Here is a 15,419-nt window from a genome sequence, read left to right on the forward strand (position 1 = left end):
CACATTCCTTCTAGAAACATGGCACAGAAACAAATAATAAATATGGTGCAGGTCATAAGACAGGTTTTAGTTGTTTTTTTCACAAATTACATCAGAATTCTGACACTTACCTTGATAAGTATGATCCACCATATCCATATTGAGGACTATGTTCCTCAAGGCAAAGCCGCCATTTCTGCCTTTGGGCAGTTGCTAAGGTCCTTGTGGCCTCATTAATGACGTTGCAGGGATTCTCTTCAGAGGGGCTTGGAAACATTGCAGAGACGTTGCAGTCTTTGACACAGTAAAACTTCATAAAAAACGATTGAAAGCTAAAACAAGTAGCATCGGTCCTTGATGTGCCATAATTTTGTGTTTTCGCACTGATCCTGTTCTATAGCTGAGCCTGTAGTAATCTACACCATGTATGTATAGGGAGCGTTAGGTCTCCATATTGTTGTGTGTTATTTTTAGGCTTCCAATGCGTCAGTGAAATCCGCTTGGCTTTTATTGATTACACCTTTGCCTCTCTTTTTGCTTTCAGATTTGCTTACAAAGATGAGTATGAAAAATTTAAGCTTTACTTGACAATTATTTTGCTGCTTGGAGCCATCGCGTGTAGGTTTGTGCTTCATTACAGGTGAGAAATCATTTTTTCTGGATACAAATATTGAGCTGAAACTTTCTATTTTTTCTTCATGCTCCCTGATCCAGAGGGATTTTATTCTATACAGCGTGAATTCATGTAATTATAACATAAATTTGCAGCTGAACAGCTCAAATAGATCAAATAGTATTAATAGAAGGCTCTAATGTATGGGACTGCATCGGCTTACAGCAGGGGTGGGGAATATTGTTTTCAGCCAATGGCCATTTGGATATTTGTACCATCCTTCGGGGGCTGTACAAACTTCTTGTTAACTCCGCCCACAAAGTTCGTCTTGACGCTGGCACTGGTATCAGGACGTAATCTTTAATTCAGCGCGCCTCGCAGTGAAGACTGTGCATGTGCTCACAGAGCCGGAAGAAATGAAAGGGCCGGCAGCCGTCATAATACAGTTGACAGCCCAAGCTCTAGGGTCCTTGAGAATCTGCCCAGGTGCCGGATAAAAGGTCATCAAGAGCCGTAAACGGCCCGCAGGCCTGAGGGTCCCCATCCTTGGTTTAGTGTCATTCTTTTCCTGTAAAGTCGCATTGTAAATAAATCGAGTGATTGTCTCAATATGCATCTTTATGAGCAGCCCACTCCTGGCCCTGGCTTCCTGCTCTGCAGATTGACAGCATGGTGCTGCAGGTCCAGAAATGTGCTTCTTCACAGGCAGCTTTCCTTCTGCAGCATTGGAGACGTTCGGGGGACTGAAGCTGGCAAGATCCAGGGCTTCGGCTCGCTTCTCAGTGGCATGACCAGGCTCCTTCTTTAACCCCTTCATGACCGTGGGATTTTTCGTTTTTCCATTTTCGTTTTTCACTCCCCTCCTTCCCAGAGCCATAACTTTTTTTTTTTCCGTCAATTTGGCCATGTGAGGGCTTATTTTTTGCGGGACGAGTTGTACTTTTGAATGACATCATTGGTTTTACCATGGCGTGTACTAGAAAATGGGAAAAAAATTCCAAGTGCGGTGAAATTGCAAAAAAAGTGCAATCCCACACTTGTTTTTTGTTTGTTTTTTTTGCTAGGTTCACTAAATGATAAAACTGACCTGCCATTATGATTCTCCAGGTCAGTACGAGTTCATAGACACCTCACATGTCTAGGTTATGTTTTACCTAAGTGGTGAAAAAGAATTCCAAACTTTGCAAAAAAAATAAATAAATAAAATTGCGCCATTTTCCAATACCCGTAGCGTCTCCGTTTTTCGTGATCTTGGGTCGGGTGAGGGCTTATTTTTTGCGTGCCGAGCTGGCGTTTTTAATAATAGCATTTCGGTGCAGATACATTCTTTTGATCGCCCGTTATTGCATTTTAATGCAATGTTGCGGCGACCAAAAAAACGTAATTCTGGCGTTTCGATTTTTTTTCTCGTTACGCCGTTTTGCGATCAGGTTAATGCTTTTTTTTATTGATAGATCGGGCGATTCTGAACGTGGTGATACCAAATATGTGTAGATTTGATATTTTTTTTATTGATATATTTTGATTGGGGCGAAAGGGGGGTGATTTAAACTTTTATATTTTTTTTATTTTTTTCACATTTTTTTTTACTTTTTTTTTAACTTTTGCCATGCTTCTATAGCCTCCATGGGAGGCTAGAAGCAGGCACAGCCCGATCGGCTCTGCTACATAACAGCGATCATAAGATCGCTGCTATATAGCAGAATTGCAGGTGTGCTGTGAGCGCCAACCACAGGGGGGCGCTCACAGCCACCGGCGATCAGTAACCATAGAGGTCTCAAGGACCTCTATGGTTACCTTCCTGACTCATCGCCGTCCCCCGATCATGTGACGGGGGTTGGCGATGCGCTCATTTCCGGCCGCCCGGCCGGATGCGGTAGTTAAATGCCGCTGTCTGCGTTTGACAGCGGCATTTAACTAGTTAATAGCGGCGGGTGATCGCGATTTCACCCGCCGCTATTGCGCGCACATGTCAGCTGTAAAAAACAGCTGACATGTCGCGACTTTGATGTGCGCTCACCGCCGGAGCGCACATCAAAGCAGGGGACCCGACATCGGACGGTATAGTACGTCCGATGTCGGGAAGGGGTTAAAGGGAAGGTGCCATAAAAAAAAAAATTTTTCCAGTGATTGAAAAAATGTAAAGAATTAATGTTTAAATTTTCTTAAAAAATATTATCATTTGTTTATAATTTAGTAAAATATGAAAAATAATTTTAAAAGGTTTGGCATTTCCACTTTTAAACACTAGGGGGAGCAGCTAATGAAATTTGACAAAAACCTAGTGTACAACTAGCTCACATTACTGCACTGCAGTAATTATGGGCGGAGTCTGCTGACGTGTGTGATGTCTCCTCTCCTCCCCTTCTGGGTGTTTGCTAAGGGATAAGAGAGGATGATATTCAGGAACCCAGTGAGCAGCCATTTTGTTGGTGACTGCAGAGTTATACTGACAAGTAGACAGTCACTGAGGATGGCAGGCAGCAAGGACTCTGGGAGATATGTGGTGGAGGGAGCAGGGTGACAGCAGCACAGAGTATTTCAGGAGAGCAGTGTGCTGGTGTATGGGGGGGCACCATGTTCAGTGCGCAGAGCAGCCAGGGATTGTACATAGAGCGCTGTCTTTTATACACATGGATGGACCGTCTGCTCCACAGAAATCCAGGAAACATTTCTGTGGATAGACAACCTGTTCTGATCCAGACTTTGCATGCTAAGACACCATTCCCCTCCTCAGATCCTGTCTTCTCCATCCTGTCCTGGCGATGTGTGAAAGCGAGGCGACAGGCACAGTCCAGGGTGACGCTGGGAAGGAAATGTAGCCATATAGTAACGATAAAAATGAGACCCCTCTCTTCAGCTGCCTCACCAGCCCTCCCCTGACTGCACCTAACTGGAGGTCATGCTGCCCCCTCTATTACCCCAGACCCGTGTGCACGTACTCAACCAGAACAACCCTAGAATGAGTCCCCTTTATGAAGATTATACTGCCATAGTGTTCTCACATAATACCACCATATATATCACACATAATACTGTTCTATAGTTCTCACATAATACCATCATATAGATTGCAAATAACGATGCCAGTTTTCTCACATAATACCGACATGTAGATCTCACATAATACCGCCATATAGATCACACATAATATCGCCATATAGATCACTCATAATACCGCCATATAGAGCACACAATACCGCCATATAGAGCACACATAATACTGTCCTATAGTTCTCACATAATACCATCATATAGATCGCAAATAACGACGCCAGTGTTCTCACATAATACCGACATATAGATCTCACATAATACCGACATATAGAGCACACATAATACCACCATATAGATCTTACATAATACCGCCATATAGAGCACAGATAATACCGCCATATAGATCTCACATAATACCGCCATATAGATCTCACATAATACCGCCAGTGTTCTCACATAATACCGCCATATAGATCACACCTAATACCGCCATACAGAGCACACATAATACCGCCATATAGATCTCACATAATACCACCAGTGTTCTCACATAATACCGCCATATAGATCACACATAATACAGCCATATACTTCTCACATAACGACGCCATATAGATCTCACATAATACCGCCATATAGATCACACATAACGGGGGAGAGGAGTGCATAGGAGAGGATTAGATACACAGCTCAGCAGTCAGTATCACACAGGACAGTATTGGATACACAGCTCAGTCAGTATCATACAGGATAGGATTAGATACATGGCTCAGCCGTCAGTATCACAAAGGATAGCATTAGATACACAGCTCAGCAGTCAATATCACACGGGAGGATTAGATACACATCTCAGCACAGTAACACACAGAATAGGATTAGATACACGGCTCAGCAGACAGTATCACACAGGATAGGATTAGATACACATCTCAGCACAGTATCACACAGGGTAGGATTAGATACATGGCTCAGCAGACAGTATCATAAAGGATAGGATTAGATACACAGCTCAGCAGACAGTATCACACAGGATAGGATTAGATACACAGCTCAGTTAGTATCACACAGGATAGGATTAGATGCATGGCTCAGCAGACAGAATCACACAGGAGAGGATTAGATACACGGCTCAGCACAGTAACACACATGGGAGGAGATACACTGCTCAGAGTCAGCACCACAAAGGATAGGATTAAATTACCTCTCCCCCTCCCCACTGATACTTACTTCACTGCTCCGCTGCTGAGTCCTTTCTCCCTCCCGTCCTTGGTCTCCTTCTCCTATAACCGCAGGGCTCCTGCGATTATACTGGGAAACTGGAGCTCACAGATGCGCTGTGAGCTCCAGGAAGATGGCGCTGATCTCCTGCCTCTGCTGTGGTGTGGACGGCTCAGGGGGCGCCGCCAGATCACAGCAGGGAGCAGCACAATGATAGTAATGGGGTCGGGCGCCGACTGCAGCCTCCTATGCCCAGTGCTGCCTTATTTGCAGAGTGTAAGTGTCGTGCAGCTACACTTACACTCCTGCAAAGCAAAATGGCGGCGCCCAGTTGCTGAAAAAAAAATTAATAATAAAAAATGTTAAAGTTAAAAAATGTAAATTTGTATTAAAAATAATTGTTTATATAAACAATCATTTTTAATACAAAAAATAAAATGTGGCACCTTCCCTTTAAGTAACCGGCTATGCTGGGACTGCAGGGTTGCTTGCAAGGAGTTGCACATCATAAAGCTTTAAAATGCCTTTGTTCTTAAGAACGCGTAAGATTTTTAATAAGGGATAAATTGCAAAGCTTCTTGTTTTTACAAGCACTTTGCAATTTTACCTACTTCTGATCTTGAAACCAACCCCTTTTAATGTACACTGACCCCGCATATGCCAGACGGACACTCTTTTGGTATCTGTCTGATGTATTGGGCACCTTTAAGTGTATGCCCTCTGAGCTTTCCCGATGCAGACATGAGACCTAGTGCTAAAACGAGACTTGAGCAGAGCATCGATTAAAATATCTGCCATATTTTGGGGCAAACATGCAGTCATTTTCCAAGTCATTTTTAAAACTTGATTGGAGAGTTTTTACAGCTCAAAAGGCTGACGAAACCAATTGTTCATACAGATAGCAATTGCCTGAATTATTGAAGTGTTTCTTTGATGGCATGGACATAAACAATCTTGGAGATGACAACATTTCTAAATCTAGTGCACTCAAACGGCTTGGAAAATGAGCACGACTGGTGCCTAACCTGAATTGTTTTCCCAATGGCAGGATGCAATGACTAAGGCTGCATTTACACTGCACGACCTGCGGCTGTTAAACGACTGCAGAGCGGATACATGTTTGGTTTAGTTATAAATGATCGGATGTCTAAATAGATTTTCCTACAAATGTGAGAAGGGGAAAGCACACAGTTAGTATTAACCACTTGAATATTTGTGTATTGCCATCCTACAGATGGACAGCGTACCCTCTAGTGCGTGTTGTGAGCACAGCGGCTGTGCTTGCGCCATCTGCAGTGGGTGCCGCCTGTGATAGCTCCGATCCCAACCATTATCATCTGTATATCTCCGATCTGGTCATTTAATTCACTAAATGTTGAGATCCATGACAAATGTGTCTGCAAGAAGATTAAAGAGGGTGTGGTGTCCCTGAGCCTCCCCTAACAAGATTTCATGATTCTTATGGTTTGGCAGCAAGGGGCCTAACAAAGATTAGGTCGTCCGTTCCACAAGATTCTTTGGTGTATTGAATATGCCAAAGCATTATATCAGGGATCCAGTTTTTTTTCCCTGGAAAGGGTTATAGTGATGTCTGCTTCCCTTCTGCTAAAGTGGTCCCCAAAGCATGTAAAGTACATATCAAGCTGAGCTCAGTGCCGCGTGCCATCCACCCCTGCACGAGCGCTCGGATCAGTGAGTGGTTCCAACAGTAAGGTGCGCTGTTGATGTGACGGCCTCGCTCTGGTCCTGACACTGGGACTGCAGCAGTACCAAGAAGCTGACGCTGGACCCAGGGAGGCCGAGTACCTGATGAGTCTGTTATTTTATGTACTTTACACACTTTGGTGACCACTTTCCTGAAAGTGGACATCCCCTTTAATAAAAGTTCCTCAATAAGCTATGTAGATCAAAAAAGTTAACACTATCCACAACTGTACACCCCCTGCTTAATCATTTTGGGGCCCTATGTAAAATATAAACAATGTCTACTCAATGCAGTAGTCCCATGACCCAATAATGTCATATGACCCGCTGGGAATAATGGGGCGACATCATTGTTAACGGCGCCGCCGCAGGAATTGAGTAGGCAATGTTTTTATTTTAAATGCCCCCCCTTCAAAGTGATTAAGCAGGGGATATCTAGTAGTGGACAACAATTGCTTTAAGTATACAACTCAAGCATAAAAACAAAAAACATGTCGTCACGACAATCTTACAATGAGTGGTCCGAGGGCTGTCGTTGGACAGAGGGGATTTTGCTTTTTAAATAATTTTTGCCTCTCAGAATGAGGCAGCACAAAAATGAAAATGATCCTTGCGGTCCTCCATGATAAGAGTTTAAGAAGGGGCTTGTTGTTCTCATGATCATTATTAAGGCAATGCAGTGTACAGGGCTGAACGTGCCAGTGTGAATTACTTCATCGGAATACTTCTACTTCACAAACTCTGAAATTCATTGCCTCCTAGAGTCACAGATGAAGTGTTCAACTTCTTACTGGTCTGGTACTTCTGCACGTTGACGATAAGGGAAAGCATCCTCATAAGCAACGGATCGAGGTGCGTTTATTTACAGCCATAGTCTCTCCATTGTTCATACATTTGGAGATCAGAAAACATTTGTTTTTGGAATAGAAGCATGACCATTCCATTTGCTGACACTTTATCACATTTTTGTACTGTGAATGTTTGCTTTCTTCTACAGGATAAAAGGCTGGTGGGTTTCTCACCATTATGTATCCACATTTCTATCTGGGGTAATGCTGACATGGTAAGTTGAATACCCACTGTATAAACGGTAGGGCAGAGCAGCCATATTGAACACTGTTTATTACGGTAATTGTGATATATTGGTCCAAAAAATACTTGTAGTCTGTGTCAAGTTCTAAAGTTTCTGTTTTGTCTTTCATAGGCCAGATGGACTGATGTATCAGATGTTCCGCAATCAGTTTCTTGCATTTTCAATATATCAAAGTAAGAAAGAACATTGGTAATTGTCTGTGTGTATCTCTATGTAAACGTAATGCTATGCGGGAGATAAGTCACATTTCAATTATAGAATAATTCCACTTTTAAAGAGGGTCTGCACACTCTCCTGACATATCTGTTTTAGATGGGATGGGAATTTTGACATGTGTGACATCAGTCTTTTTACTTATGATTTTCTCTGTAACTGAGGCCGGTACATCATCCTACGTTACAGAGGAAATTAAGTCTCCTGGTTGCATAGCAGAGCTGACAGAATCCTCTCACCAGCTGCTCCCTTCCTACATCCAGCGATCACACAATAGCTGTGTCTGGAAGTGCAAGCTCTGACTGGGTTTCCTTTTACTGCATATAAAGCACTTGTTCAACCTTATGTGTACAGGAAGGCAGAGAGGGTAATAAACCTCCTCTGGCCTTCTCGATGGGGAGTCTGGCTGTGTCTGACAGCTAGCTCTTGCAGCTTCTCAGCCGCGTACAAACTGCTTACTTGGCATTGATGTTTTAGAATGTAATTGCAGAATAAAGTGCCAACTGAGTGGAGTTTTAAAGTCTGTGGGTGGTCTGGAAATAGTTAATATGACAGTTCCATTATTTTTATTACAACTGTGCATTGCACTATTTCCCTATTGCTCCTTCTGGAAATGCATCTATAAATTGACAACTGTAATCAATGCACATTCTGACATCGTCCGAGGGGAATAGTAAGAAAATTTGTCAGTTTACACATACGTTTCTAATAGGAAACAGTAACAGCACGAGTATAACGGTTATAAGCCAAAATGGTCCAGAATTGTTATTTCACGGAGAATGTTTTTTTTATCAGTTGTGTTTTGGGAACACTTGCACTTTTGCCTTGATGGAATTAAATTTGGCACTATTGGTGATTATGTTCTCGTCTAATGCTTGACTATTTTTCTGGGTGTAGAGTGTGTAGTAATTTCTTTCTTCTTTGTTTTTGCAGGCTGTGTACAATTTCTTCAATATTACTATCAAAGTGGGTGTCTATACAGATTACGTGCGCTAGGAGAGCGAAACCATTTAGACCTTACAGTAGGTAAGTGAATATAAGGGAGGATTGAATAATTGTATGTACTTACATGTAGTATAATTATGCTTATGATGCAGTATATTTTTAATTACAAGTGTGAATTCATGAAAATCACATCTATTTCATTAGAAGTTAGTTTGCCTATCAGCTGATCACTACAGGTCCGCATCTCTATTTTCAGTGATCAGTTATTGGTATAAATGGATGTGTAGTCCACCAGAATGAGAGCCGGACTTGCAAGCTACTGTGATCTGGCATGTAGGGTATGAGGGCGTCCAACTCATGGCACTAATAGGTGACCGGTTTGTAAACATCAGGTCCCCTTTAAAGATTTTCTTCACAAGTAAATCAATGTCAAAGATATCAAACTTCTAATTGCTAACCAACATGCTATATATTAGTTAATGATTGTCTAATATAATATCTGTGTAAAAAAGCAGTTTAAAGCACCACTCTGGCTTTTTCCGTATTGGAGCGATGGAATGGTGCTTCTAATCTAAGGTCCCTGACCCTATCCTTATACTCGCCTGCCGCCGTCTTTAACTTTTATCACTGCCACTCCCATTGGTCTGTTGCAGTTTGTGACCTGCTGGAATGCTCTAGTGTTTCTTGGAGCAAGCCGGAGGTCACTCTTCAATACAAGTCTATGAAAGCCTTGATCTGGCTCTCGTAGACGTACATTGAGAGTTGCCGTCATAAGATGACTCCATGGAACCGGTGCGGAGCCACAAAAAAAAAAATGCTGAAGATGCCAGATGGTGAGTATAAGGTCAGGGATCTTACATTAGAAGCGCCAATTCAGCGCTGTAGTGGTGATTTAATAGGACAGTAAAAATCCGATCGGAAATTTCTGTTTAAACTTCTGTATATATTTCCAAAAATGCAGATTCTGTGGACTTTGCTGCAAATGTGTTTTCATGGGCAAGAGTGACAGTACCTTTAGTAGACAACCTGGTTGTCAAATGTCCTACAATGGTAATTGCACGCTACTCGGGATCGGTCACCAGTAGTTTTGCTCTTTAAACATTGCATTGATTTGGAGAATGTACACTGACAAAAAGCCAGGGACCGGGAGAGGTCCTGTAAGCGGCTCTCTCCAGCCCTCCACTCCCAGCTCTGCTTCATTATAAATGTCTCTATAAGGGTATGTGTCCACGTTCAGGCTTGCTTCAGGCTTTGGTCAGGATTTTATGCAGGTAAAATCCTGACCAAAAATGCCCCTGAGGTCACTGGCAGGTCACCCGGTGTTCCTGCGTGTTTTGCTCATTGTAGCAACATGCTGCGTTCTGAAAAAAAGCACCGCATGTGCGTTTTTGCGGGAAAAACGCATGCGTTTTTTAATGCACAGTGGAGACGGGATTTCATGAAATCCCCTCCACTATGCTGTAACATCTGGACGCTGCGTTTTTGACGCTGCGGCTCAGCGCTGCGTCAAAAACGCAGCGTTTCCTGAACGTGGACACATAGCCTAACAAGCAGACAGGGAGGAAAACACCTGTCAATCAAGTCAGAGTAAGGCTGTGTGTTCTGCAGCAAAATACGCAATAGTAATCTGCTCTGTTTATTGCATCTCACTGCATTATTTTGAAGTGTTTTTTTGATTGCTTTTGATGCCGATTTGATGTTTTTGTTTTTTAGCCTAAATCCAAGCAATTCTGAACTTAAAAAGCAAGAAACCACAATTGCATTTTTTTAGGCTCCTAATACAGTGGGGATAAAACTCTCCTAAAAAAACAAACAAAGAAAAAACACAGTTCAACATCATCTCTAAATGCAGACTGTGCATGAGTTTTCATGAAATCATATTCACTTTGCTTTAACTTTAGCTACCTAGTATTAGAGTAACATCATGTAGAGACCCTGATTCCAGTAAAATATCACTTAGTCGGCTGTTTTCTGTAGTTTTGAGAAAATAACTGTTTTATCTGCAGGTGATTATCACTAGAGCAGAGCTGGGCAAAGTGCAGCGGGCCATATCGGGCCCTCTGGCTTTTCCAGTCCGGCTGACAGAAAGACAAAGGGATGAAAACAGTAGCCCAGGTGCCAGATCATACCCTCACCCACACCACCTGTCCACCGCCCGCTTCCCTATGTCACCGCTATCCGTATCCTCTAGATGCAGACAGTGGGGAATACATTGGTGGAAGACAGCGCTGCTGACTCCTTCTTCCATCAGTCAGCTTGTGGAACAGAGACAGCAGACACAATGACGTCATTACACACTGGGTATGTGGGGGCTCACACTGTATGTAGGGGAATTCTGCATACTCAGTTGTCCTCAATATTAAGTGATACAATTAATCTTAATATAAAATAATCTGGTAATATTGAGCAGAATTAATGTCAGCCTATTGGTTCGGCCCTCCAGAACACTCATGGCCTCTCATGTGGACTCTTGAATAAATTAGTTGCCCACCCCAGGGCTAGATGACTATTAAACCAGCTGCCAGGTCATCCTCCATATTCTTTGGCTTGGTATAACCCCTCCCTCTCCAAATATTGGCAACTTTCTGCCTAATCGCAGTGTAAAGCTGTTAATTAGAGGTGTGGGCGGGGTTATACAGAGCTCATCATTCAGAGAACTGCTAGATGTGCAGCAGAAGACAATGGGGTTTTATCAAAACTGCAGCAAGCAGCCCAGTAAGTCATGCGTAGCTGGGATTGGGGTATCTGCCCCTACATCATGCTGCTCTCAGATGGAGTAGCAAAAAACTGGTTCTCTTTAAACATGGAAACTGTACCTCTAAACCTTGCTACAACTCTTTATTTCCAGGTATGAAAACTGACCCACTCGCCCCATCTCTTTGCTCCTGATCTTGTTTGTTTGAGGAGTTGATGCTATATTATTGCTGATCACCAAACAACTCTCTTTCACTCCGAATTTCTGAAGGTTTTTTGTCCTTTATCTCTGTCCTACATTTTGCATTGTGATGATGCTGTATTTTCCTTGATGGAGACACTTGATTTATGGTGTTGCGTGGGTCACCCTTTGTCATACATTTTGGACATGGGCTTGTGGTAATGCCCTTTTTTCTTCATAGTCTGTGGTTTTCCTTTTTCATATTCGGTAATAAAGAACAGTTACTTGCAGGCGCGATCTGTATCTTTTTTCTTACGCTTTATTGCTATTCATCCTGGACTGGCTGTCTATATTATCATGTTTGGGTTTTCAGCCGGTCTGGAGGTTGATGCTGCGCAGACATACAGTACAGACCAAAAGTTTGGACACACCTTCTCATTTAAAGATTTTTCTGTATTTTCATGACTATGAAAATTGTACATTCACACTGAAGGCATCAGAACTATGAATTAACACATGTGGAATTTATATACTTAACAAAAAAGTGTGAAACAACTGAAAATATGTCTTATATTCTAGGTTCTTCAAAGTAGCCACCTTTTGCTTTCAGTATATAATTCCACATGTGTTAATTCATAGTTTTGATGCCTTCAGTGTGAATGTACAATTTTCATAGTCATGAAAATACAGAAAAATCTTTAAATGAGAAGGTGTGTCCAAACCTTTGGTTGGCACTGTAGTTGTCTGCAATGCAGATAGCCTGTCACTTATGGTGCCCCTGGTTGGGACGGCAATTATCTCTAGGTAGGTTCATTTAAAATAATTGAATTTTCTGTAATAATTACTATCAAACTATGATTAACTGTTTACTTGCCTCATATGTAGAGATTGTTAATTTTAAGATGAAATTATTGCTAAAATTACAATATTGAGTTCAAAGATTCACTAAATTTAACTTTTTTCCATTAATGTTCCAGAAGGGTTTCAGTCCTGGATGTGGAGAGGACTCACATTTCTACTTCCCTTTCTATTTTTTGGCCATGTAAGTTGTTGTTTTTTTTAAATTGTACTTTAAGGGGTCCGGCACCCAATAGATTCCTTCCGTCCCTCGTGTCATTGGCTTTAGTATTATTATAACTTGCCACTCACACTTTGGAGAGTGGACGAACTTTAGTTGCAGGGAGAAGATGGGAGGCACAATGCTTTTTTTTTTTTTTTTTTTCTCTCTCCAAGCAAAGGACACAACTGTTAAACCCTACTTCACTCCTCAGCCAAGCGAGACCTTAGTAAGCTTTACTTTCCAGAGTTTGCGCTTTTACATTCTCTTAGGCTATGTGCACACGTTGCGGAATGGGGTGCAGAATTTTCTGCACAAAATCCGCATCTGGCAGAATCCGCAGGTGCAGATTTGCCACGGATTTTGTGCGGTTTTTATGCAGAATTGATGCGGATTTTGTGCAGATTTTCTGCGGTTTTTAACCACTGCGGATTTCTATAATGAAAGGGTGCAGAGACGCTGCAGATTCGCACAAAAGAAGCAACATGCACTTCTTTTAAATCCGCAGCGTCTCCGCGCGGATTTTTCCGCACCATTAGCACAGCTTTTTTTTTTCACATTGATTTACATTGTACTGAAAATCACAGTGCGGATCTGCAGCGTTTCTGCGCAGAAAAATCCGCTGCGGATCCGCACTAAATCCGCATCGTGTGCACACAGCCTTACAATATATAAAGTCACTTGTTATAACTTAAATTTTTATTTTCTCTATCGCCTCTCATTGGGGGACACAGGAACCATGGGTGTATGCTACTGCCACTAGGAGGCTGACACTATGCACAAAAAAATTTAGCTCCTCCTCTGCAGTGTATACCCCACCGACTGGCATTATGAAATTCAGTTTAGCTTAGTGTCAGTAGGGGGTGGACACGGGTCTTTCAGATTTTCCGGAGGGATACAGTGTGAACAGTCACAACTGTAATCCCACATACGGACTATGAGTACGGCGTGTACAGCCACCCCGTATCCTCATAGATCCCGCAGCAGGACCAAGATCCTAGCACACAAAAATGCCTAGAAGTCCTGTCCTAGCTCCATCCCCCACCCACTCGCCCACCAGAGCCTGTCGGTTGCGGAGACGAGGACGTCCATCATCTGCTCCCTGGAAGTCTCATACCTTCCTTGGATTAAGGTTAGTAACAGATGACGTGGGATGTGTGAGGTGAGTATTTCCCCCACCCGTCCCAGATAGGCGTTAGTAAGGGGTACCCCGGGAATTTTATTACTAAAGGGTGCAGGCTACCTTTGGTCCAGTCGTCGCTGTTACCATAGGCGGAAGACACTTGCAGGGGACAGGGATCTTAGCTGCAGACAGCTTTTGCAGGCACAGATCCCCTCATCCGCGCGGCGGTCTTTGCAGGCAGCTGCGTCTCTTTTTTCCCCGGCTGCTGCGGCCGCACTGCCTTTTGCCCTGGAGCTGTTGCCTTTGCAGGCAGCCGCGCTGCTCCCCCCTTTTCCGGCTGCCGCACTGTCTTCTTTCCGGCACGGCAGCCTTTGCAGGCAGCCGCGTCTCTTGCTTCCCGGCGGCTGCAGCCGCACTGACTTATGCCTCGGCGCGGCTGCCTTTGCAGGCAGCAGCGCTGCTCCTTTTTTCCGGCGGCCGCACTGTCTTCTATCCGGCGCGGCAGGCTTGCAGGCAGCCGCGCCACTTCTTCTCCCGGCGCCGCGGCTCTCTCCGGTGGCCGCCGGCCTCTAATTTAGGCCCCGGCTTCTGCTCGGGCCTACTCTTCCTTCGCCCACTTCCTCTTCTCTCGGGTGGGCTTTTCTCCCGCCCGACTGTCATAGCAATCCCACCGGCACCATCTTGGTGCTCCTCGACAGGCGGTTTAGCCCCGCCCACCACTCATGTGCCCCTTCAGGAAGCATTTCAGCGCCATGATCGTCCCGCCCATTCCAAGAGCGCGAATCCTGGTGTCCCAGCTACCTTTCGGACACCATCTACCTGCTGTTGTTCACACCTAGCTCCGGATCCTGAAGCCGTCTCTGACTGACTCTCTTGAGGAGCATCTTCCAAGCTGTGCAGTGGACACCGAATCGTCTGCTGTGAGTAGCTCTGCACTGCAGACTGACACTCTCCTCGGCCCTCCTGTCCCCTAACCTTCTGGCATTACTCAGGGTTTCGTTCGCCATGTCTAATTCTAAGGGAGGTCGCTCTCGCCCTCCTAATTCTTCCTCTACTTCCTCTGCCTTAGTCAAACACTTTGCGTGTATGTCTTGTAACTGCAAACTTCCCTCAGGTCAGTCCTCTCCCCTCTGTCAGGCTTGCAGCAACCCCATTATGCCCACCGCCCAGGACCTCCCTGCTGTTCCACCTGAGAGCGAAGCCTCTACTCCAGCCTGGGCTTCCTCTCTGTCACAATCCGTAGCGGACCTAACACGAGTGTCTCAAACTCTTGTGTCCGTGATTGATAGGTTGCCCCTGCAGACCCCCGCAGTAGCCAGCGGGTCGCAGGAGGCTCCGTCCGAGCCTTCCGTTGTAGGCCGTAAAAGGTCCAAACAGGAACGCCAGTCTGAGTCCTCTTCCCGTTCCATCTCGCCCCCACGGTCCTTCTCTGCGGTCGGCTACTCCCTGGTCCTCCTCCCCTGAGTCAGGCGGGGCGTTCTCTGATGCGCCTTCGGAGGATTTTTCGGAGCTGGATTCGAGCCAAATCTCTAGCATGAGAGATATGGTTCAGAACCTCATTGGAGTGATAAATCAGACCTGTGGCATCAAAGATTCCTCTAC

General features: G+C 44.2%; 1 protein-coding gene across 1 annotated transcript in view; it reads left to right on the forward strand.

The window, feature by feature from the left end:
- Positions 1-15,419, forward strand: part of TMEM120B (transmembrane protein 120B) — a 63,723-nt gene that overhangs the window by 28,851 nt on the left and 19,453 nt on the right. Inside the window, exons 5-10 of the mRNA XM_077293035.1 lie at positions 524-619; positions 7,274-7,363; positions 7,509-7,574; positions 7,716-7,777; positions 8,751-8,843; positions 12,615-12,679. Coding sequence (XP_077149150.1) covers positions 524-619; positions 7,274-7,363; positions 7,509-7,574; positions 7,716-7,777; positions 8,751-8,843; positions 12,615-12,679 — 472 coding nt within the window. The remainder of the gene's footprint in view (positions 1-523; positions 620-7,273; positions 7,364-7,508; positions 7,575-7,715; positions 7,778-8,750; positions 8,844-12,614; positions 12,680-15,419) is intronic.

Source organism: Ranitomeya variabilis, chromosome 1 (assembly GCF_051348905.1).
Source record: "Ranitomeya variabilis isolate aRanVar5 chromosome 1, aRanVar5.hap1, whole genome shotgun sequence".
Lineage (NCBI taxonomy): Eukaryota > Metazoa > Chordata > Amphibia > Anura > Dendrobatidae > Ranitomeya > Ranitomeya variabilis.